General features: G+C 40.3%; 1 protein-coding gene across 1 annotated transcript in view; it reads left to right on the top strand.

Moving 5' to 3' along the window:
• PKP3 (plakophilin 3) overlaps nt 1–25,815 on the top strand; it is a gene marked incomplete in the record, with an annotated part of 642,311 nt that extends 616,496 nt beyond the window's left edge. The window contains 1 exon segment of the mRNA XM_044082669.1: nt 24,859–25,815. Coding sequence (XP_043938604.1) covers nt 24,859–24,894 — 36 coding nt within the window.
• Between the last annotated feature and the right edge of the window lie 368 nt (nt 25,816–26,183).

Below are 26,183 nucleotides of genomic sequence, written 5' to 3'. Positions count from 1 at the left end.
ACAGTTATGTGGTACATAAACAAGCAAGGGGGTACACACTCCTACCCCCTTTGCAGACTAACCATGGCATTGTGGAACATGGCCATGACCTATCAAATACAGCTACACGCTCAATTCCTGCCAGGAAAGCTGAATACTCTGGCAGACAAACTAAGCAGAAATCTCACGGACCCACACAAATGGAAACTGGAACCATGGATTTTCAACATGTTGACACACAAATAGGGGAGTCCAAACATAGATGTTCTTCATTCCACATTGCTGCAGTCCTAACTATTGGGTAGTCCGCTGTCCAGTCGGCCCGAATACCAAAGTATATGGCTGACGTCGGTCAGGGCGCATTAGACTGACGTCAGTACGTCAGGGTACTAATGCGCATGACCGACGTCATATCCTCAGTCTTTTTTGCCGCATGGTCCGATGCAGAAGCAGTTTTGTGAGTGCAGGTTGGCGTTCTGAAATTTTCTGAAGTCGGAGTTTCAGACCGAATCAAAGTTGGCTAAGTACCCCGTTGGGGAACATTTTGGTTTTTTCTTGCCTCAGTATTTAACCGGATGTCAGAAAAAGTGAATAACTGTATTTCTTGTGGGAAACAGATACCTCATAGGGATTACCATACCTTGTGTATACCTTGTTTAGGGCCTGAGCACGACGTTGTTGGATGCCGCTCTTGTGCTAGATTTAACAAACGCACTATTAAGAGAAGGTTGGACTGTGCCAGGTTAGTGTTTGGGAAGCGTTGTAATTATAAAATGCCGTCGGATGCTCCGACGCCCGCTTCGTCCAAAAAGCGCAAGGACAAAACGGCGAAGCCTAGGGTTGATGAACCGGCAGTCCCGGACGTCGGTTCTTTAGAAGGCTCAGTGGAGCCAGAGGTTTTGCCAGGAGTTTCTTTGGAGTCTCAGGCAGAGACTTTACTGTTACAGGATGTGCCTTCTCAGGAGGTAGGCCAGGCTGAGGGGGCTTCTCAGGTAACTGTTCTTCCCTCTCTTCCCAAGGTAGTTAGAGCCTCTCCTTCTGTTTCCAAAACTTCTTTGAGAGGTAGGCCAAGTTTAGCTTCAGTGGGGGTTTCTCCTAGCACTTCAGGTTCTGTGCCTAAGAAACATATGCTTAAAATGGCAGAAGATTTGATTACTATGATTAGAGGTTCTATGCCCCCTCCTGATAAGAGGCCTAGGGTGGAACCTGAGTTTGAGAGTTTTGAACAGTGTTCAGAGGCTTCTGAGTCTTCGGCTGAAGACTTGCAGGAGTTTCCTCCTTATTCTGATTCTGATGTGGATGATTCCACTCCTACAGCTTCTCCTCCTGAGGATTTCTCATTTTCAGAGACTCTGCATTCCATGAGGGAGCACTTTAAATGGGAAGACCAAGATTACTCTGATTCCAGGAAAAGGCTTAGGGAATTCTTGTTTTTACCCCAGCATAGGCCCTTAGCTATACCTCCTGTGTTGAATGTGGTGGAAGATGTTTTAGCAGAGGCTTCCCTGAACCCTGATTCTTTGCCTCCTGCTCCTGTTAAACCTGATAGGTACTATAGGGTGCCTGAAGCTCATAAGTATCTTTTTAAGAGTCCTAGGGCAGACCCGGAAACTGTTTCTCAGGGACCTAAAGGTGTTAAGGCCTCTGTTGTTAAAAACCCTGTTCCCACTGATAAAGAGGCAAGGGCTTTGGATAGATGGGGAAAGAAAGTGTATACTACTTCCACTTTAGCCATGAGGGCGTTGAATTGTCAGTTCCACATGCTAAAATATCAAAATTATCTCCTTTCACAATTGAAATCTAAGGTGGATGCTTTGGCGGAAGGTATTGAGTGTAAAGAGTTGCTGGATTTAGTTCATGTGTCTGAACAAGTGGGTAAGCATTCTTTGCAATGTGGTTTTGATGCTGTACAGGCCTCCTCGAGGGTGGCTGCCACTAGTTCTGTTCTTCGCAGGCATGCCTGGTTGAGGGATCAGAATTTAGCTGAGCATGTTAAGACAAGGATTTTGGATGCTCCTTTACAGTCTGATGTGTTGTTTGGTTCGCCTGTGGAAGCAGTTTTAAAGAAAATGGAGGACAAAGCTAAGTCTATGCAAACTGTTAAAGATTTTTGCAGGTGCAGCCACCAAGTTTAGTAGAAATTGGCCTACTAAGGGATGGACATATCCTGCTTATGATTCCCAGTCTAGGGGTAGGTCTAGACGTGGTAGGGGCAGAGCTCAAGGTTCTTTTAGGCCTAGAACAGGGAGTTCACCTGCTCAGACTTCTGGTGAGGGCAGGGGTCAGTCCTTTCGTAAACAGACCCAATGACCTGCCTTTTCAGCTGCCAGTAGATTCTCGCCTGGCAGCTCCTTTGGGAGGAAGACTGTCTCTTTTCAAAGAAAATTGGGATTTAATTACTCAAGACAGATGGGTGTTGGATATCATTCACCACGGTTACAGGTTTTATTTCCATACATTGCCCCTTTCAAAGGCATGCCAGACGTTCCTCCTCCACAAAGGAAAGAGGCTCACAAGCAAATTTCTCTGTTACTCCAAATAGGGGCCATTCAGCCAGTCCCTGTATCAGAAAGGGGCCTAGGATTTTATTCTCGCCTGTTCCTAGTACCAAAGAAGGGGAACACGTGGAGACCAATTTTGGATTTATCTATCCTCAACACTTATCTGGACATTCCCAAGTTCAAGATGTTGACGTTACAACAGCTTTTACCTCTGCTGGGCAAAGATCACTGGATGGTAACTTTAGATCTCAAGGAGGCTTACCTTCATGTGCCTATAAGACTAAGTTGCAGGAAGTATCTGCGTTTTCGAGCTGGAAATTCTCATTATCAGTTCTCTGCATTGCCCTTTGGCTTATCTACTGCGCCCAGAGTATTCACAAAGGTTCTGGCTCCAGTGATAGCTTACTTCAGGCTAAAAGGAATTCAAATCTATCCTTACTTGGACGACTGCCTGATTCTGGCTCAAGAAAAGGAAGACCTTCTACAGCATCTGGAATATGTTATAGCAGTGCTAAGATGCCTAGGGTATTCTGTGAACGAAATAAAGTCCAGTCTAGTACCCTCTCAAGACATGTGCTTTCTGGGTGTGAGACTGAATACAGCAGCCCAGATGGCCTTTTTAACCCCGGACAAACAAAAGAGTCTATCCCTTTACTTCCATCAACTATCTCATCAGTCCGTGCTGACTGCAAGGACAGTCCTTCAAGCATTAGGGTTCATGGCATCTTGTATTCTGGTGCTTCCCAATGCCAAACTGCATATGAGGAAGCTGCAATGGTATCTCAAAATGTATGGACACAGCACTGCCAGGATTTGGACACTGTCATTCAAATAATACCTTGCCTTCAAAAAGAATTTTTGTGGTGGGCTCAGGAATGTCACCTAAACAAGGGACTCTCTGTGACCCGCCAGAGGCGAGTCAGATTTTAACGACAGATGCCTCGGACATTGCTTGGGAGCTCATCTAAATGGAAAGTGGATACAAGACAAGTGGCCTGCCAGACTACAACATCTACATATCAACATGAAGGAGATGTTAGCAGTCCAGTTTGCATTAATGGCTTTCAAGGAGTTACTTCTTCCAGGGCAGGTGTTGATTCTAACAGACAACACAACTGTCATGTGGTACATCAACAAACAAGGGGAACACATTCTTATCCTCTATGCAGGCAAGCAATGATTTTATGGGAGACTGCGCTCAGCTTGCAACTAACTCTTCAGGCAAGGTTTCTGCCGGAGCACAGAACTCCTTAGCAGATGTGTTAAGCAGACAAATCATGGATCCCCACGAGTGGAAACTGGATCTTCATGTATTTCAGAAATTGACAGTGTCATGGGGAACTCCAGACATAGATCTGTTCGCTTCTCCACTAAACCACCAGCTGCCAAAGTTTTGCACAAAGGGGTTTCATCACACAGCTTGGAAAGTGGATGCTCTTTCTTTCAGTTGGAAAAATCTTCATGTGTATGCCTTTCCACCTCTGCCTCTTCTTCCAAAGGTGCTCTTAAAGGTCAGACAAGACAAGCCAAGGATGATTTTAATAGCTCCAGATTGGCCTCGCAACACTGGTACCCACTACTAAGGAGTCTGGTAAGGAAGCCTCCATGGCCTTTACCTTTGATTCCACATCTGTTATCTCAGAAGGACGGTCATCTGCTCAATGTCAAGCTTCACTCTCTTCATCTGACAGCCTGGCATATTCTGTGTTGAAACACAGCAGGTCTCAACTTCCTCAACAAGTTTTAAATGTGATTATGGAAGCTAGAAGACCTAGTACAAGGAAAGTGTACGCAGAAAAATGGAAGAGATTTTTATTTTGGAGTACAGCAAAGAATTTGGAGATTTCTGAGCCTAATTTGAGTGTGGCTCTTCAATATCTTACTGAGTTATTGGACAAAGGTTTGTCCTTCTCTTCCATTAAGATTCATGCTGCAGCAATTTCAGCTCACTATGATTGTGACCCACCATTGTTTTCGCATCCTTTGTTCAAGCAGTTTCTTAGAGGGGCAAAGAATATAAGACCCCCACGTAGATCTCCTACTCCTGCTTGCGATCTCAATTTTGTGTTGGAAATACTTACTCTACAACCTTTTGAGCCTGCGGCTACTGCTGAATTGAAATACTTGTCATGGAAGACTGCTTTTCTGTTGGCTATTACTTCTGCAAGACGGGTGTCTGAGTTGCAGGCCCATATGGCAGTAGAGCCCTTTTTGATTTTCCATAAGGATAGGGTATCATTACGTACTAATCCTTCCTTTATGCCTAAGGTGGTTTCTAGTGTGGCTTTAAACCAAACTATTCATTTGCCTACTTTTATGCAGACCCCAAAATAAAGGGGAAAAGATTTTGCACACTTTAGATGTACACAGGCAATTGCGTTATTATTTAAGCAGGACTAAGGATTTTAGGCAGTCTCAGCAGTTTTGTTTCTTTTGCTTTGAGTTCGCAGGGCAAGCCTGTGTCAAAGCAAACTATTTCTAGGTGGATTGGGTTTTGCATTGCATTTTGTTATTCCCATCATGGCAAGGAGATTCCAGCTGGGATTAGGCCTCATTCCACTAGGGCTACTGCCACTTCAACAGCATTTCTAAGGGGGGTGGCAACTAAGGATATTTTGGAGGCAGCTACTTGGAGTTCAGTACATACTTTCTCTAAGCATTATCACCTTCCTCTCTACTCTAAGTCTAGGGCTGGTTTTGCCACAGCTATTTTGCAAGGCATGTTGTCAGCTCCTGCTTCTTTATGATTTGCCAGCCTCCCTTACCTCTGCTTTGGGATTCTACCCAATAGTTAGGACTGCAGCAATGTGGAATGAAGAACATAGTACAGTTTTGTACCTACCATAAATGTAGATGTTCGAGGTTCCACATTGCTGCAGTCCAATCCCTCCCTCCTTCCCTCTGTGTTTAGGGGTGGTTGTGTAGGTGAGGTTATATGCTGATAATTTTGTATATATTGTACATATTTTTGGTGCCGGTATATTGGGCCTTGTCTTTTTAGGGTCTTCTGACATCTGGGGCAAGAAAAGACTGAGGATATGACGTCGGTCATGCGCATTAGTACCCTGACGTACTGACGTCAGTCTAATGCGCCCTGACCGACGTCAGCCATATACTTTGGTATTCGGGCCGACTGGACAGCGGACTACCCAATAGTTAGGACTGCAGCAATGTGGATCCTCGAACATCTACATTTATGGTAGGTACAAAACTGTACTTTCTGGGGTGAGGCAAAAAGATCTATCAGATGGACAAATTCTGCACAAGAATTCATCACAAAAAAGTCTGGAAAGTGGATGCTGTGTCATTCAGCTGGAAAAACCTGTCGGTTTATGTTTTTCCCCCTCTGCCTCTGCTCACCAAAGTCCTACTAAAAGTCATAAACTGCAAACTTGGAAAACAAAAAAGGGAACTGGAGCAGTCAGCTTTCACAGAAAAACCAATGTAGCCACAGGACAGCAGGAATCTTTTATTAGTTAAGCGTTTTTCGTCTCCTTGAAAAGCAGACTTCTTCAGACATAATAAAAAATGCACCAACAAGCTTTATGTATTCAAAAAACGTCAGTAATTCATTCAATTAATTAACACATTAAACAATTCCACACAATAAAATTAAAGGAGACTTCCTTCAATAGGTTTACTATAGCTTAACCCCACTAAGCTTTTACTCCATCATATTAAAAACCGAAACCAGTACTGTCAGTTAGTTATTATTGCAAGATATTAAATAGTTGGAATAGTTAAGGTAACAAATCTTACACCAAATTATGTCATCTTGATAAATAAAAGACTTTAAATGTGTATAAAAAATAATAATAAGATGACATGGTATATTATAACCATTAAAATATAAATATAGATAAATGAATACATATATATGCATATATATTCACACACATATATATATATATATATATATATATATATATATATATATATATATACACATATAATAAATGCCCCGTATAATGTATATATCTATATTAGTTGGTGTCAGAAGCATCAATATATAGAATAAAATAAAATATACAGTTTAGGTCTGAAATAAAATATGAAGTGTCACCAATTACATTCATACGCACAGAGACAATGATACAATTATGTACATGTGTACACCTTAAAAATTAATATGTGAAGTATACAATAAACAAAAAACAAAGAAATATATATATATATATATATATATATATATATATATGTATAACTTCACCAATTAGACTTGTCACATCAAAATATAAATTGGACATATTAACTGTATTTTTTAATAATGCCCTACCTTATAAGGCTCTTTAGTTTTAATATACAACTAATAGAACAACTGTCATTCAGTCCTGGGTATGAGTAAGCATTTAATCTGATCTGCCATTTAAGTTCTAATTCTTCAAGTAGCAACTGTGAAGGAGCACCTCTCTTATTTTCTAGTACCTGATCAATAACTATGAATTTAAAAAAATTATCACTAAAAGTTGTAATGTATTTGGCCAGTGCGTTTTCCTGTTTTTTCTTTTTTATTGCATATTGATGTTCATATACGCGTTCACGTAGCTTATGCTCAGTCTTACCCACATAGAACCCTAGTTATTTATATTTATATTTTAATGGTTATAATATACCATGTCATCTTATTATTATTTTTTATACACATTTAAAGTCTTTTATTTATCAAGATGACATAATTTGGTGTAAGATTTGTTACCTTAATTATTCCAACTATTTAATATCTTGCAATAATAACTGACAGTACTGGTTTCAGTTTTTAATATGATGGAGTAAAAGCTTAGTGGGGTTAAGCTATAGTAAACCTATTGAAGGAAGTCTCCTTTAATTTTATTGTGTGGAATTGTTTAATGTGTTAATTAATTGAATGAATTAGTGACGTTTTTTGAATACATAAAGCTTGTTGGTGCACTTTTTATTATGTCTGAAGAAGTCTGCTTTTCAAGCAGATGAAAAGTGCTTAACTAATAAAAGATTCCTGCTATCCTGTGGCTACATTGGTTTTTCTGCGAAAGCTGACTGCTCCGGTTCCCTTTTTTGTTTTCCTACTAAAAGTCAAACAGGACAAACCAAAAATTATTTTGATTGCTCCAGACTGGCCTCGCCAACACTGGTACCCACTTCTGCACAATGTGTCACGCCGTCCACAGCGGCACCTGCCTCAGACACCTTACTTACTGTCTCAGCAGAACAACCAAATTCTGCACACTCAGCTCCAAGCTTTGAATCTTGCAGCATGGCTAATCACCTAAATTCACCCTTAGCATCCCTCAGCAAACCTATGATGGATGTTATTTTGGAGGCAAGAAGGCCTAGTACTAGAAAATCTTATGCTGACAAATGGAAAAAAAATGTTGCCTGAAATCAATCACAAGGGATAAGCACAGCAGTGCCCAATATTCCTCAGATTTTACAATACTTAACTGAGATGCTTCACAAGGGCCTGTCCTTTTCTTTTATAAAAGTCCATGCCTCAGCCATTTCAGCTCATTACAACACAGATCCTCCCCTCATCTCTCATCCTCTGCTAAAGTAGTATCTCAGAGGGGCCAAAAACTTAAGACCACCCAGGGGAGAGCTCCAACCCCTGCCTGGGACCTCAATTTTGTATTGGAAAAGCTCACTGTCCCTCCTTTAGATCCAGCTGCTACTGCAGACTTAAAATTTCTCTCCTGGAAAACAGCTTTCCTTTTAGCAGTCACTTCAGCTAGAAGGATTTCCAAATTACAGGCTTTTATGGTAGTGGAGCCTTTCATCGTTTTACATGCGGACAGGGTTTCTGTCGGAACCAATCCATCCTTCATGCCTAAGGTGGTATCCAGTGTGGCTCTTAATCAGACCATTCATTTGCCAACTTTCTTTCCCAATCCACAGAACAAGGGAGAGCGGATTCTGCATTCATTGGATGTACACAGACAACTTAGATTTTACTTAAACAAGACAAAATCTCAAAGAAATTCTGAACTGCTGGTGGCATTTGCTGCAGGGGCAGGGGGAAAGGCTATTTCAAAACAAGCAATTCCCAAATGGATAAGCCATTGCATTTGTTTCTGCTATATGCACCATGGAAAAACTATCCCCCAGGGGATCAGATTTCCATCCCGCCAGGGCTGCATCTACTTCTACAGCCTTTCTCAGAGGTGTTCCTACCAGGGACATTCTAGAAGCTGCTACCTGGAGCTCAGTTCATACGTTCACCAAACATTACCATTTACCACTTTTCTCTAAATCCAGAGCTGGCTTTGCCACTGCTGTTCTGCATTGCCTTATAGCTGGCCCTAATGCTGTATAATTCCCTCCACTCAACCATAGCTTTGGGAATCTACCCAAATGTAATGACTGCAACAGTGAAACACGAAGAACATAGTACAGTTGTGTACACTTAACATAAATGCAGATGTTCGAGTGTATTCACTGTTGCAGTCCTGGTTACCCACCCTCCAGCACCCTATTTTTCTCTGGCTATACCTCTACTTTCTTTCACTATGCTTAAAAGTCCTTTTGGTGTTTTTGCTTTTGGGATTTGAGGTATATTTTTTGTGTTTTTAATTTTATTTGCTCCCCATTTGGGGGGCATCTGACATCTGGGGCAAGAAAAACTGATGTAATTACGTCGGCTGCATGTTTTATACCCCTGACGTCATGGAAGAAGGGACAGCAACCGACGCAGGACCCAAGACTTTGTTAATCAGGCCAACTGAGGGCAACCTGCCAGCAGATTACCCAAATGTAATGACTGAAACAGTGAATACACTCAAACATCTACATTTATGGTAAGTGTACACAACTGTACTTTCCAGAGACTTGTGATCAGTTCAACTGCCTTTACTACAGTTGAACTCTATGTTGTATTCAGCAACATATACTGATATTTTTTGGTATAAATTTGGGGAATGAGTAAGAACTATTTATATGTGCACCCCAAACAGACACCAACCTGGCTAACAACAGGCAAAACCATGCTCCTACTTAAGAGTGAACCTGCAAGCTACCCTAAAAATTATAAACCAATAACTTACCTTCCAACGACATATAAACTATACACTGGAATTGATGCTGACAGTTTATAGTCATTTAGAAGAAAAGCCAATTGTGGCAGTAGAACAAAAGGGCAAAAATAGAAAGTCATATGAATCAAAGGATCATTTGTTGTTAGTCATACTGGAGAACTGTAAAAGGGGGAAGAATTTAAGTATGGCATGGATTGAGTATAAAAAAAAGGCATTTGATAGTATCCCACATTCATGGATAAAACATTGCTTAAAAATGTACAAGATACACCCTGCACTGATCAACTACATTACAGTGACCATGCAACAGTGGCAGACCACTTTGCGATTAAGCCGTGATAAAGGATGTATTATCCCAGTGCTAAAAATTGAAAGGGGGATATTCCAGGCTGACTCTGTCACCATTGCTATTCTGCCTTGTCATTAACCCATTAAGCTGCTTACTTAACAGCTTAGGCCTTGGTACAATTTGGCTCCTAGAAAACAACAAAGTGTAAAGACTTCTCATCTTCTCTTTGTCCGATTGAGTTAAAACTGTATAGCTCATCAGTTGAGGAAATGAAAGCTCAGTTGCAGGTTGTCAAAACTATTTCAGATAATATAAGAATGTCATTTAGTCTTGATAAGTGTGTAAAAGCAATCTTTATAGCAGGAAAACTGCAGCACCAGGAAAACATCAGTTTGGGACACAAATTTGGTATAAAAGAACTTGAGCAAGAGGGAGTGTATAAATATTTGGGAACTGATGAAGAATCAACAGTAAAACATGAGCAAATGCAAATAGAACTTAGTAAGGAATACCTTAGAAGACTTGATTCTAAAAACAGGGTTGACATCTAAGAACAAAATCCAAGCTATAAACCAATTTGCTCTTCCTGCCCTAATTTATGGTTTTGGAGTGCTTGACTGACCCCAAAACGTGTTGAGTAGATTAGGTAGGAAAACAAGAAGGATGCTTCATGCTCACCAAATGATTTATAAAAATCAGTGTATACCAAGGTTATATATTCCATGCTTCGAAGGTGGGATGGTCCTCCTTGAAATTGATTACATGTGTAGATCTGCAGTTGTGGGATTCCACACACGTCTGCTGACCCTACAAGACCCAAATGTAGTGAAAGTTTTGAAACATGAGGAGGGTAAATCTAAGATGACTTCTCTGCTTAATTTATCAGAAGCTTATCGGTGTCAAGCAGGAATGGAAATCAAACCAGAAGTAGATAAAAATCAGGAAGCAACTGAATATGCCAAAACACAAAAGAAAGAATGTAAGGTGAAGGACCAGATGAGAAGACAAGAAATGTGGAAAAAGCGTAAATGTAGTTGCAAGCATAGAAAACTTCTGAAGAACCTCATGTTAATCAGGAAAAAATGCAGGAATGGTTAAGGAGAGGCGAATTTAAACCAAAAGATGAAAGGTTAATATTGGCAGCCCAAGATAGTGGGCTATGTACACGCTGGTTTACAAAGTCCATTGAATGTGGGAGAAATGGACAAATGTAGATTTTGTAAAACTGAATTGGAAGCAGTCGCACACCTTGTTGCTGGTTGTGACATACTAATGGCAGAAGGTCTGTACACTGAAAGGCATAGTAATGTAGCAAGACTGCTGCACTGGGGATTGTGCAAACATTATGGTACTGAAGTGGCTGAAAAACACTGGAAACACGAAGCACAAAGCATCATAGAAAATGATGATTTATATCACATGGGATCACCCATTGCCAACAGTTCAAAAGATAAATGCTAAAAAACTATATATAGTGGTCCAAGAAACAGACAGAAGTAGCATTGATCATTGAAATCACTACACCCAGTAACTACAGTGTCTTGTGTACAAAGAGAGAGTCATAAAGTATCAGGATCTGCAGGTAGAAATGAAAGCAATGTGTAAGAAAGATACCCAGCCAGTTCCAATAGTAGTAGGAACAGCGGGTCTTATAAAAAAGAATCTGCAATTGTATATAGATAAAGTTACCTGTCCATGTAACCCCCATATGAATTGCAGGAGGAGTCATTACTGGGCACATTGCGGGTGCTGCGAAGAGCACTTTTGGCTGACATCAAAGATTGAAACAATACTAATTTCATGAACTTTAATTGTACTTTGACTTATGATTTGGGTCCATTCCCGTCATAGTATTAGAAACACAAAAGATTTGGAGAAATAAGAGATCATTTTCTTCTTTTGGCTTTTCCCTGTTAGGGGTCGCCACAGCGGAGCTCTGGTCCGTTAATGATTGACAGTGGATTTTTATGGTGCAGAGTTGCCACCCCGACGCCCAACCTTCAAAGAAGGCACACCCATTCACGCACTTACCTGCATATATTTAGACGTCACTCAACCACGGGAAGGGCATGCAGACTCCACACAGAAGGCGCTCCGGAGAAATTCATTAAACTGAGTAAAGCTGTAGGATATGTTAGTCCACAGGGCAGTCCTTTCCAGCAGTTGGATATGTTTAGGGATCATGGATGAAGTCTCAGGTGGCAGGTGTTAGAAGGGCTCCACCTGTAAAAGAAGAATGTGCACTGCATGTCCTGTGGCATTCTTGTTTGCCACTCAAATGTACAGGTATTGGTTAGTCTTCAGTTGTTCATCTCTGTTGCTCACAGGCATTGATCTTGGCATTGCTATGTATACATTTTTCCATTGTTTAGTTTTAGAAATAAATGTGTGCATTACATTTTTAATGGTGTTTAAAAGAAAATTATCAGCAAATGCTTTTTTTTTTGGCTGTCAGATTTCTTCATGCAACTTTCATTTAAATTTCCTTCTTTGTTTAGGGAGACTTGAGAACACTGTGCTAAATTTTTTAAGAAAATGTTAATCTAGAACAAGCACCTTGTGCCCTTTTACAGCATACCAAGTTAACTGCTTTAACTCTCTGTGTCTAATGTTAGTCATCAGGCTAAATTGTTAGAGAGGAAGTCTTTAATAGAAGCAAACTAGCCCAGAAAATCTTTATTTCATTCAGTCAGGACTTTAATGTTATGATGTCTGCCCTAATTCCCCTTTTCTGCACATTCCTTGTGTACCTCAGCAGGGGATTACTAGAGAGGAAACTGCGAAGTAACAGACTGCTTCATTTCCTAATGTGGTTGTTAAAATAGTGTCTTAATGTTGAAAATTGACATCTTGAAAAAGTCATTTTCTCTATACATTGCTCCACAGGCAATCCAGTGCAGTCCTGAAATAACTTGTCTTTTATCTTTGGTTCCAAGGACCCCCTCTGCTGCTGCTGAAATAGGCCGTCACAATTCAGTGTCTTACTGACTTTTATGAGACAGCCAGGGACTGCACATTAGCAAATAACTTAATTGTTTCTCTGCCTACATTGCAGCCTATGAACTTGATATCTGATTCCTAACTGTCATGTGCTTGGGGGCTGAATGTGGGTCTCCAGCCTTTTGATATAATTTTGTTGCTACTTTATAATTGAGCTAAATTGTTCGAAAGTATCTTGCAGTGCAAACAATTACTCAGACTTTTGCAAGTTCCTGAAAAGTTTTTCTTTTTTTTTTTTTTTTTTTTAAAAATAAAGACAATAGTATGGGGTGAAGACGTCTGTTGGATTACCCTGGATGTGAGGAGTTGTACAAGTATATAAAACACTCAGTAGGTTTGGAAGCTTTAAAATTGTTTGCGGGGTAAAGTCTGCTTTCGTCCTATATTATTGAGTTAATTTATTTTAGTTTGTTAGTTTGGTTAACATTTTTTTTTTTTTTTTTAGTTGAACCAGGTAATTTACTAACAGATTCAAGAAACGGCCATGGGAGCTCCTTTTGCTCCCATGTATGGCACCTGGTTATGGGTTTATTTGAGGTAGTTTTTATGTATAGGTTACTCGATTCATTGATGTTTTTTTTTTTATGTAAGGGGGGGGGTCAAACACGGGTACAAGAATTTTTGGATTTACTTAATGCAAATTGTTTTCCCTGCGGTGGTGGTGCTGCGGTAGCATTGTCGCCTCACAGTAGGATGCTGTCCGGGTTTGATTCTCAGCTAGAACGTCTTCTGCGTGGAGACATGCGTGAATGGGCGAAACCTTCGTTGAAGGTTGTGCGGCAGAGCTGGTAACTCAGCATGTAAAAATCAACTACCAATCATTAGCGGACCGGAGTTCCGCTGTGGCGACCCCTAACCGGGAAAAGCCGAAAGACACAACAACTTAATGCAAATTGTTTTGGCTTCCAATTTGAAGGGCTACAGAGTGGTGACTGTGTTGTCTTTTTGGATTTAATTCTAAAGGGACAGATGAATGGTCAAATAAGTACAAGCATACATAGAACGTTTGATGATGGGTGTCATTTTTTAGATGGCCGCAGTTGCCATCCTGACCATATACTCAGTTGTCTTCCGTACGATGAACTTGTCAGAGTTTGTAGATTATGTAGTGAACCAGAAGTCTTAGAGAAGGAAATAATAAATAGTTGCAAAATGTTCATGCAAAAAGGGTATAGTATGGAAATTATTGAAAGAGCTTTGAAAAAACTGTGTGGTATAGATAAAAAGGCACAGGTAAAGTGCTATGGAGATAAAAATAGAAATAAAAATAGAAATCAAGATAAAAATATGCTTTATAGTTGTGATGATGACAATAAGAAAAACATATATTTTGTTACAACTTTAAATGTATTGTCTAGTGAAATTATAGAATATATTAAACAATTTGGGACTTTTCTTGTTGAAGGCAGACATGAAATTGTGAATTTATGTCAGTCTCTTGATTTCTTTTAAAGGTCGTAACTTGAGAGACATGTTAGTACATGGAACTTTCTCCATACCCAAAGAAAGTCTTGGTGATAGTATTGGCAGACTAGGTACTTGGGCATTTGTCCTTATATAGTTAGATCCTTTAGTAAGATAAATGGTTTAAGATTTAATCCTGTAGCAGGATATACTTGCAACACAATGGGTGTAGTTTATGCCTTGAGGTACTCCTGCAACCTTTTTTACATTGGTGAAACTAAAGGGGGTTTTAAAATCGGGTTGCAGGAGCATATTAGAGATATTAGGAATAACAAAATAGCCCTACAGCTTGTCATTTTAATTCAGTCCATGGGGGAATTTATACATGTCTAAAAGGATATATTTTGTAACGTATACAAGCTATTGGTGCTAATAATTTGAAGAATAAGTTATATAAAGAAACTATCTTTATTTTAAAGTATAATACTATGACACCCTTCGGTTTAAACCAAGAATGCAATTGGAAGTATCTTTTGTAATGAGTTCATTTTTATTATATAATTGTTTAATTAATGGTGCTATGTAAAGTGTGTGATTTTTTGTACTGATATCTCCTGGAAGACTGTAAAGCCGAGACACTAGTGTGTATGAGTAGATTAAACTTATTTCTTTCCTTTTTTATCACTAGTTTTGGTCGTTTTGTTTGTTCTTTAGTATTATGATGTCTACCCTAATTCAAAGTTTCTGCACATTGCTTGTGTACCTCAACAGGGGATTACTAGAGAGGAAACAGTGAAGTAACAGATAGCTTCATTTCCTAATGTGGTTGTTAAAATAGTATCTTGATGTTGAAATTTGCTGTCTTGAAGAAGTCCTTTTCTCTAGACATTGCTCCACAGGCATTTGATGTTGAAATTATGCTGTCTTGAAGAAGTCCTTTTCTCTAGACATTGCTCCACACAGTCCTGAAATAACTTGTCTTTTATCTTTGGTTCCAAGGGCCCCCTCTGCTGCTGCTGAAATAGGCCGTCACAGTTCAATGTCTTACTGACTTTTATGAGACATCCAGGGGCTGCACATTAGCAAATAACTTAATTGTTTCTCTGCCTACATTGCAACCTATGAACTTGATATCTGATTCCTAACTGTCATGTGCTTAGGGGCTGAATATGTGTTCCAGCCTTTTGATATCATTCTGTTGCTACTTTATAATTGAGCTAAATTGTTCAAAAGTATCTTGCAATGCAAACAATTCTTCAGACTTTTGCAAGTTCCTGAAAAGTTTTTTTATTTTTTTATTTTAAGGATTACTATTTTAATAGAAACAGAAAAAAGCACCCAGTCCTCCTCAGCCTTTGTCCAGCCCAAAGAAAGATGACACAACCCTGCCCTATTCAGACTAAAATGCATCTCCCTTGGAGTAGATGCTGACACTGGGGATAAAACGTCCCTCATTTCTGACCTGCCTCAAGGCATTGCTGCTGTTTTATTCAGAGAGAGCAATTCTGAATAAGCAGCAACAGCTAATTAGATTGGCTTGTACATTAATAAAATATATTCCTATTTGTTAATCAAATAGGCCCACTGGAGACATTCCATTTTCATGGGTGAGCAGTGATGTCTGGTCATCTGAATGCTATGGGAATCAAACCCTATATGTATTACAGGTACTAAAGCTAGCAACCTTAACCTCTGCACCAACTGCCAGTAAACAAACTGCCTCCCCATTGGAGAATTGAACCTTGGTCACCCATGACCAGTAGGAATACTTACCACTATACTAATGAAGAATGGTATAGTAGGTCTGAGGTACTGACTTCGAGACAGCTCTCTCTGGTGTTTTCTTAAGAAAATGTTCATTTTTCAAAACACAGTATTTCCGTGATGTCAAAGGTGCCACATTGACTTGGGCATCTTGATCAAAGCTTATGTTGGTCTCCCCTTCTCAAATGTGTTACAGAAGTTAGAAGCAAAAACTATGGAGAATGTGACTTGAATGCTTCACTTTCCTATCCCACAAATTTTCTTACAAAATGTTGCCTATTAGTTTTTTTTAAAACACATAAGGTATAACTGTAGAGGCAAAAAAGCAAGAGACATGGGAATTTAAACCACAACAGCAAAGATGATCTCATCAAGGTAGTTATTTTGGTACAACCCACTGGCTTATTTCTAGTACACTGGTTCTCTGACCGTTGCCTACTCCTCAACCCCAAGAAAACAAAGTTACTATTGTTCTCACCTACCCACAAATCAAGCTCTCTTAATTTCTCTATTACTTCCTCTGATAACACTCTGATTTCTCCTGATGCTACTACAAAACTATTAGGAATAACTATTGACAACAATCTCAGTTTTGATTCTCATATTAACAACACAATAAAAGTAATAAACAAAAAGATTGGTTCCCTTTATAGAATCAAACCATTCCTTACACCTGAAGCTCGGACCACCTTAGCTAGTTCTCACCTTATCTCTACCCTTCTATATGCTTCTACTATTTATACCAATCTCTCTAAAAATAACCTCAAGAAACTTGCGACATCTTACCATAATATTGCTCGATTTGCCACAGGATCCCTCTTCAGAACTCATCACTGTCTTAACCTAAAACAACTAGGCTGGCTTGAACTTCCTAACAGGCTGATTTATCAGCAGCTCTTAACTGCTCACAAAATTCTATACCAGCCTTCGAAAACACCAATTCTCTCTAACCTCATTACGCCTTATAATAACTTGAAACACCTACGCTCATCAAACAAAACTACTGGCTAATATTACCATACCCAATAACTCTGCAGGTGATAGCCTTTTTTCTAACTCTGTTGGAAAAATATGGAACAAACTGCCATCTGATATCTCATCTTTATCTAGTCTTCCACTCGTTAAAAAACAGCTGAAAACACATCTCAATAAACACTGGCTCTGTTCCTGTAACAACCCAGATTAACCTTTCTTTTTCCTTTCCTCCTTAACTCCTCCTCACACAACATCCTATAGACATATGTAAAAAAAAAAAAAAAAAAAATTATTGTTAGAATCTGTATAGCGAATATCTACTAAACTTTGTTTATGTAATTTCCTGCGATGACTATGCCTGTTTGCATGTATATCACATGTTCTGACTCAATGTGTTATTATTTTTGACCTTGTATTGACTGTTGCTGTGAATTATCTGTAATATCGTTGGAGCTTTTCTCCCCGGGCCTCCACTGAAAATGGACATATATCCAGCTGGACTAGCCCGGTCAACAAATGTAAAATAAGTAAATAAATAAAATAAATAGTATCCTTTTCATCCTGCCTTGAAATCTCTTAAGAGGAAGGGGGTATATATGTTATTGTTTTTTTAGTTAAAAGATAGATTAGTCAGTCAGGGAAGTGTTAATAGTGCATCAATGCAACCTCTGCAGTTCCACATCCAAGATCTATTCTAAATGCTCCAGGAAATCAGGAGTACTTGTCTCTTCCCTTAGTCCAATAAAGACCAGACTGTTGTGCTGCAACTCCTGTACCTTTGGCTGAGAAAGAAAAAGGGGTTTTACTAGTGTATTCATAGTAACAAGAAAAAATGGTCAGTAAAGGGCCACTGTAGATCTCCTCAACTTCTACTTCTTCAAAGAAACTGCAGCATGTTAACACTGTCAGTACTACTTGTGGTTTGCTTATGCAAGAGATTGTCTTGGGACTGTGGACATTAAAGGTACTTACCTGCACTTCCCTGTATGCAAAACGCTCAAGACAAATTCTCGTGTTTCATAGAGGAGGGCTGCTTTTACCAGTTAAACGTCTTGGTATTTGTCCTTTCTGCTATGCCTATGGATTAACCATGTGTTTTCCTCATTTTTTTTATTTCAAAATTATGGGATTTTACATAGCTACTTGCCAACACAACTGCCTGATTCAACTAATTTCTGCTCATAGCTGGATCCTTGCGATTTTGCCGATTCTTAAGTTCTTCCAGTGTATCTCTCCATCAATACCATAATAGCAGTTGTCTGGAAAAGATGGTCATTGTTGCAAGAGAGATTCATATCTTCATTACATTCCTCTGGTTCTGTGTATATGATGAGTATGGTTAACCTTATGTGAACTGCAATTAAAAACAAAAGCTGTACCACTTGCCACAGGAACTTGTTATTTTATTAAATTAAGCATTTTCATCTCTTAAATCTCATGAGATTTTATCATAATCATTATTAGAATAATTTTCACATCCAAAAACAAACTGCTTAAGTCACATGTTCAGTAAAACAAGTTAATGTTTCAAATAAGAAAGTATTATTTTACTAATTTGCTAAAATATGTATTAAACCTTGCAAAGCATTAAATAAATTACAACTTAGAAGATCTTATTTAGAGTACACTAACAATGGAGATGCGGTCATTCATACGTGGTCTGTGGAAGCATTTACTTTGCTATTTTAAATTTATTTTCCATTGCAATCCACTTTCGCAAATATATAGAAAAGTAAAAGCCTTTCAAAATTTTTGCTTAAATGTGAATGCTTATAAAGAGCATTGTTTAAATTGTCATTCTTAATATCAACATCAATAATATTCATAAATTCTATGCATAATCATCTTTGTTTTCCTGGCATAAAAACTGTTTCAAACCAAACAAGATGCAAGATACACTACTTCACTCATCTCACATAATACTTGCTGTAATATTAGGTCCTTCATAATCTATTTACAGTGTTTACTGTGTGTATACTTAGATATATTTTTATTATTCAAGTCTAATTTATCTTTTTCCACTGTCCCCTTGATGTTTTTACATGTACCAATGACTGTTATTGGTTCCACCTCCTATCTTATCCTTCAGTTCTTCACTGAATACACAGGCAAATACAAGATGTTCATCGTGTTACCCTGCTGCAGTCATCACACTTGGATTATCCTGCCGTCAGGCGGTCCCGCAGTCGGCCAGAATTCCAAAGTCTTGGTCCGGCGTCAGTTGCTGTTGCTTCTTCCCTGACGTCAGAGCGCCAGGGGTATATCAGAGGCATCCAATGCCATTTTCTTCAGTCTTTCTTGCCGCGCGGTGCCCGAAGCAGAAGCAGTTCGCAAGTGCCGGTCGGCCGACTCCTGAGATTTTCGAATCGAATTTCAGTCCGAAGTCTTCAAAGCTAAGTACCCCGTTGGGGAACTTTTTCTTGCCTCAGTCCGATGTCAGAAAAAGTTAACAATTGCATTTCTTGTGGGAAGCAAATACCTCATAAGGACTTTCATTCTTTTTGTATACCTTGCCTAGGTCCAGACCACGAACGTCACTGGTTGTCGGTTTTGTGCTAGGTTCAATAAGTGAACTATAAAGTGTCGCTTTGATTTTGCACGACACTACTTTGGTAGAAAATTTAATTACACTATGCCGTCGGAGCAACCAACTACCGGCGTGCATAAAAAACGCAAGGATAGGGACAGGCAGCCTACATCCAAGCCGGACTCCGAGGCCTCGGCTGGCCCGGTCGCCGGTTCTCCAGTTTTCAGTGAGGCGCCCACGCAGCCCCTGGCTACCACTGAATTGGATCCCCAGGCCACATTGGATCCCCCAGCAGAGATTTCTAGGCCGACGCAGCCTTTTTCCTTAGGCCCAAACCAACGACATCGCAGTAGGGGAAGCCGGTGCTGCAGAAACACCTTCGGTTTCTGAAGGTGTCTTCAGACTGACTACCCTCACCATTAAATCTTATGCTAAGCTTAAGACTCCTCTAAAACCAAAAAAGCCTACTCTTCAGTCTCCAGGTCAAGGCCCTATGCCTAAGAAACAGATGCTTAAAATGGCTGAAGATTTGATTTCTTTGATCAGGGGTTCCCAACCCCGACAAAAGGCCTAGACAAGAGGAGGATTATGCCTCCTCTGATCAGGTGTCTGTTCCTCAGGCTCCTCTGAGGAACAGGATTACTCCTTTCCCCCTTATGAAGATTCTGATGCTGAAGACTCAATTCCCTCAGCTTCTCCCCCCGAAGACTACTCCTTTGGGGAAACCTTACACACCGTGAGGGAACATTTCCACTGGGAAGGTCAGGACTACTCTGACTCAAAGAAAAGGCTCCGGGAGTTTCTTTTACTTCCCCAGCACAGACCTCTTGCTATCCCCCCTGTTTTGGACATAGTAGATGATGTTTTCTTAGAATCTACTTTAAATCCAGATTCTCTGCCTCCTGCTCCAGCCAAACCAGATAGATACTATAGAGTGCCTGACTCTCACAAATTCCTTTACAAAAGCCCTGCTGCTGATCCAGAGACAATCTTCCAGGCTTCTATGGCTAAAAATCCTGTACCTTCGGAAAGGGACTCCAGAGCACTAGACAGGTGGGGGAAAAAGGTTTACACCTCTACTACTCTAGCTATGAGAGCACTAAATTGTCAGTTTCACATGCTTAAGTACCAGCAATTCCTTATGTCTCAAATAAAACAAAAGATGGGCACGCTCCCTCAACAGTCTGAACTCAAAGAAATGCAAGATCTGTTGCATGCAGCTGAACAGGTGGGCAAACATACTTTACAATGTGGTTTTGATGCCTTGGAAGCTTCCTCCAGAGCAGCTCTTACTGGGTCTGTTATATGTAGGCATGCTTGGTTAAAGGAACAATCTCTGCCTGATCATGTTAATGCAAAGTTACTGGATGCACCCCTACACCAGGATGTTTTATTTGGGGTTAAAGCAGAGGAGGTTTTAAAGAAAATGGAAGATAAGGCAAAATCTATGCAGACGGTCAAAGATTTCTTACAGGTACAGCCCCCACGCTTCAGCAGAAATTGGCCAACAAAAAATTGGTCCTTTCCAGCTTCTGACAGGCCACAGAGGGGTAAATACAGGCGCCCAAGGGGCAGAGGACAAGCACAAATCCCTTACAAACCTCCCCAATGGGGCGCTTCAACACAGAAGAGAGGAGAAGACGGATCCCAAACCACTCGAAGGCAAACACAATGACTTAAACATCAAACTGCCAAGCAAAACCCTCTTGGCAGCCCCCTTGGGAGGAAAATTAACACTTTTTGCAGACAACTGGCACATCGTCAAAAAGGACAAATGGGTCCTCGACATTATCTCACACGGATACAGATTCCATTTCCACACCTTGCCAAGGATAAAAGGAATGCCAAACCTGCCACAAAATCAATGGGCAGAGGCACAAAAACAAATTACAGCTGTCATGGACATGAAAGCCATCCAACTGGTGCCTACACAGGAGCAAGGCCAAGGATTTTACTCAAGGCTCTTTCTAGTCCCCAGAAAGGACAATGCTTGGAGACCCATTCTGGACCTTTCAATTTTAAACACTTTCTTGCAAGTACCCAAATTCAGGATGCTAACACTACAGCAGCTTCTTCCCATGTTGGGCAAGAAAGCTTGGCTAGTAACGTTGGACCTCATGCATGTCCCTATCCGACAAAATTGCAGAAGATACCTCCATTTCATTGCAGGTTCAACCCATTACCAATTCGCTGCACCGCCCTTTGGCTTATCTACTGCGCCCAGGGTCTTCATAAAATGCCTGGCACCAGTAATTGCATACTGCAGACAGAGGGGAATTCAAATATACCCATATCTGGACGACTGTCTCATACAAGCAGAAAGCAAGGACATTCTCTTACAACACCTGGCTTTTGTAAGACATCTTCTAAGTTGCCTAGGGTACACAGTAAACAAACAGAAATCAAAACTAGTGCCCTCACAAATTATGACATTCCTGGGTACCAGCTTGAATACAATGGCCCAGATGGCTTATCTGATGCCAGACAAACAACTACAATTAACTCAATACTTCAGAACAATGGCAACAAAGACCCAACTCTCTGCAAGAAAAATTCTGCAGGCCTTGGGCTTCATGGCATCTTGCATACTGCTAATACCATTTGCAAAACTGCATATGAGGAAATTACAATGGTACCTAAAAAGCGTATGGACTCAGCACAGTCACAGCTTGGAAACAATGATAACTCTCATTCCCTGCCTTCAACAGGAGTTTCTATGGTGGTCACAGGCTTGTCACCTCAACAAGGGTCAGCCTTTCACCCTACCCCCAGCCAGGCAAACTATGACAACAGATGCATCGGACTATGCCTGGGGGGCGCACATAGCAGAACGGTGCGTTCATGGATTATGGACAGCAGATCAAAGGAATCTGCACATCAGTCAAAAAGAAATGCTAGCTGTACAAAATGCTCTGACAGCCTTCAAGGACCTCTTGCATCCAGGACAGCTTATCATAACGACAGACAACACCACAGTAATGTGGTACATAAACAAACAAGGGGACACACACTCCTACCCTCTATGCAGGCAAGCAATGACCTTGTGGAACACAGCGCTGGCTTACCAAGTTCAATTACAAGCTCAATTCCTGCCAGGAAAAAAGAACATATTGGCAGACGACCTAAGCAGAAACATCATGGATCCCCACGAATGGAAACTGGATCCACAAGTATTCGCAATGATAACTCAAAAGTGGGGGCTCCCAGACATAGACCTGTTTGCCAGCCCTCAAAGCTATCAGTTAACAAAGTTGTGCACAAGGACTTTTCACCAACAAGCTTGGAAAGTGGACGCACTCTCATTCAGTTGGAAAATGCTAACAGTATATGCCTTTCCTCCACTACCCCTTCTCACAAAGGTGCTACTGAAAGTCAGAATGGAGAGACCCCGAACAATACTCATTGCTCCAGACTGGCCACTCCAGCACTGGTACCCACTATTAAGGAATATGGCCCATGGCCCACCATGGATTCTACCACAAATTACCCACACAACAAGACAACCAGATTCTACACAGCCAGTTCAAAACCTTAAACTTGGCTGCATGGCAAATCACCTAGGCAACCAGCCAGCTCCTCTCTCACAAGCTGTTATGGAAGTTATTCTGGAGGCCAGGAGGCCCAGCACCAGGAAAGCCTACTCAGACAAATGGAAAAGGTTTTGCGCCTGGAACCAAGCTAAAGGCCAAAATACCCTTCAGCCTGACATACCTCAGATTCTGCAATATCTAACTGAGATGATACACAAAGGGCTTTCTTTTTCATCTATTAAAATCCACGCCTCAGCTATTTCTGCTCACTACAACATGGATCCTCCCTTATTTTCACATCCACTCTTAAGGCAGTTTCTCAGAGGGGCCAAGAACATTAGGCCTCCCAGGAGAGCATCAACACCTACTTGGGACCTCAGTTTTGTTCTGGAAAAACTCACGCTACCTCCTTTTGAACCAGCTTTCTCAGTTGACCTAAAGTTTATATCATGGAAGACTGCCCTGCTGCTAGCAATCACTTCAGCTAGAAGAGTTTCAGAGCTTCAGGCACTAATGGCAGTAGAGCCTTTCCTCATTTTTCATCAAGACAGGGTTTCTCTACGAACTAACCCCTCCTTTATGCCTAAGGTGGTATCCAGTGTGGCCCTAAATCAAATCATCCATTTACCCACCTTCTTTCCAAATCCACAGAACAAAGGAGAAAGACTCCTGCATTCCTTGGACATTCACAGACAGCGCTACGTTACTACTTGGATAAAACTAAGGTTTTCAGAAAATCTGACCAGCTTCTTGTATCCTATGCTACAACATCACAAGGAAAGGCTATCTCAAAACAAACCATTTCCAAATGGATAGGACATTGCGTACGTTTTTGCTACACCCACCATGGAAAACCAGTTCCTGCTACCATAAGGCCCTACTCTACCAGGGCAGCAGCTACATCTACAGCCTTCTTCAGGGGGGTATTAACCAAGGATATTCTGGAAGCTGCAACTTGGAGTTCAGTACACACCTTCACCAAACGTTATCACTTACCACTTTACTCTAAGACCAGGGCGGGCTTCGCCACTGCAGTTTTACAGGGCCTTCTAGCCCCCTCTAACCCTGTTTGACTCCTCCGCCCAGCTTTAGCTTTGGGATTCTACCCAAGTGTGATGACTGCAGCAGGGTAACACGATGAACATAGTACAGTTTTGTACCTACCATAAATGTAGATGTTCGAGTGTATACCCTGCTGCAGTCCAGGTTGCCCTCCCTCCATCCCCTCTAAAACTAGCTGAACTTATCTCTATTCTATACAACCTCTGTGGTGTATTTGCTTGTGCCTAAGGGTTTTGTTTTACTTTTTTCAAGATAGCTATAGATATATATATATATATATATATATATGTGTGTGTGTGTGTATATATATATATATATACACACATATATTTTTGCCTACCTATTAGGGGTACCTGACATCTGGGGCAAGAAAAACTGAAGAAAATGGTGTCGGATGCCTCTGATATACCCCTGGCACTCTGATGTCAGGGAAGAAGCGACAGCAACTGACGCCAGACCAAGACTTTGGAATTCTGGCCGACTGCGGGACCGCCTGATGGCAGGATAACCCAAGTGCGATGACTGCAGCAGGGTATACACTCGAACATCTACATTTATGGTAGGTACGAAACTGTACTTTCCTGTAGCAACAATTTTGCTGTACAAACACATTTTATGTCAAGTATACCCACTGCTGTACTATTTTAATGTACTTTTTGTTCTTATCCTCAATCATAGGAAAGTGTAACAGACATGCAGATTCATTTGCTTTTACAGTGATGTAATTACTATAGATGGAAGGAACATAATGAATAATTATGCAGCTGTTAATCTTAAGTTCATATACAACTATTTCATTCTCTTTCTTTCATTTTTGCAGAAAGGATTTGGAAAACCCGATTTTACCAGTATGTGAAGAAGAAAAGAAAGTGGGTAATTCTGTAACCCACCACTGTGTGACAATCCTCATAAATATTCTAAGGAATTACTCTCTTCAAAAGTGTCTTTATTTAATGTACTGCAAATGTATTATTTGCAGTCATTTGGCTGATTTTCTACAGACTTCAAGACAAACAGTAATGCCCTCTGTATTGTTTTTCTTCATTTGATATACCACGAGTTTATCATTTCCAGTCTTTTGACTGGTTTACTACAGACATCTAGACAAACAGTAGCACCATCTGTATTGTCTTTCTGGATACAGACTACTGCATATTGCATTGAGGAAATATGCAAATTGCATTTTTAGAAGACGTGTCATTGCTATGCAAGCGGAACTTGTTTTAACCAGTGCTTCTAAATTATGCATACTCCAAATTTTATCACTTTTATTCTGCTAGAGATGTCATTTCCAAGTTTTGGGTGACATTATTTTTCATAGAGTTTTATTCATTTGAGATCTTCTAAAATGAAGCTACCCAACACTAATGCACAAGAAGTTTTTAAAGCCAGATACTAGTGTGGGCTGCTGTATCATACAGACTTTTGCAACCTGCCTAAGACTTGACGTAATGGGTTTTCTCATTCTTTTATGAAATAATCTTTTAATTTTTGGGAAAGGCCTATAAACGAGAAATAAAGAGCATGGTGCTTTAGTTTCTTCAAGTACCGATTGATGTTTATCTCTGCATTAAGTTTTTGCATTGTAAATTACAGATATAAATAAAGAATATATACCTAATTTTTATCTGTGACACCAGCCACATTTCCACTCCATGAAGCTGTTAGATGAATGTATGCCAAAATCGATAGGATGTTTTACAAGTGAATGCCATCCTTCTGCCGCAGAGACGTGCCTTTGAGTGATGCAGGTGTGAAATAAAATGGTCAACCATAATTTGATACCAAGCTAAGCTTTTTCTGATGTCTGCAGATATACAGATGTATTGCCAGTGTGAGGATGTATTCTTTAAGAAATGTAAGCAAGGATGGAAACTACATGAGTAAAGGATCAAAAGCCAGAGGGTGGTGATAGCAGTGAAATATTTCTGCTATTAAAACTATATGGGGGATGTCTGCTTATGGCTTGATCCTGAGTTTCTCATATACCATCATTTCTACCAGTGTAAAAAAAAGAGCTTTAATTTAGCCATAAGCACTTACAGCAGCACAGGTGGAAACATGACTACACTTTTACTCAAGGTGTCCTTGCTTTGTACTGCCATAGTGCCTTTTCATTTTGTTTCAATGAACAGAATGTTTGCA

Source organism: Protopterus annectens, chromosome 9.part0 (assembly GCF_019279795.1).
Source record: "Protopterus annectens isolate FY-2018-M chromosome 9.part0, PAN1.0, whole genome shotgun sequence".
Classification (NCBI taxonomy): domain Eukaryota; kingdom Metazoa; phylum Chordata; order Ceratodontiformes; family Protopteridae; genus Protopterus; species Protopterus annectens.
This window is presented reverse-complemented; position numbering and strand designations above follow the sequence as displayed.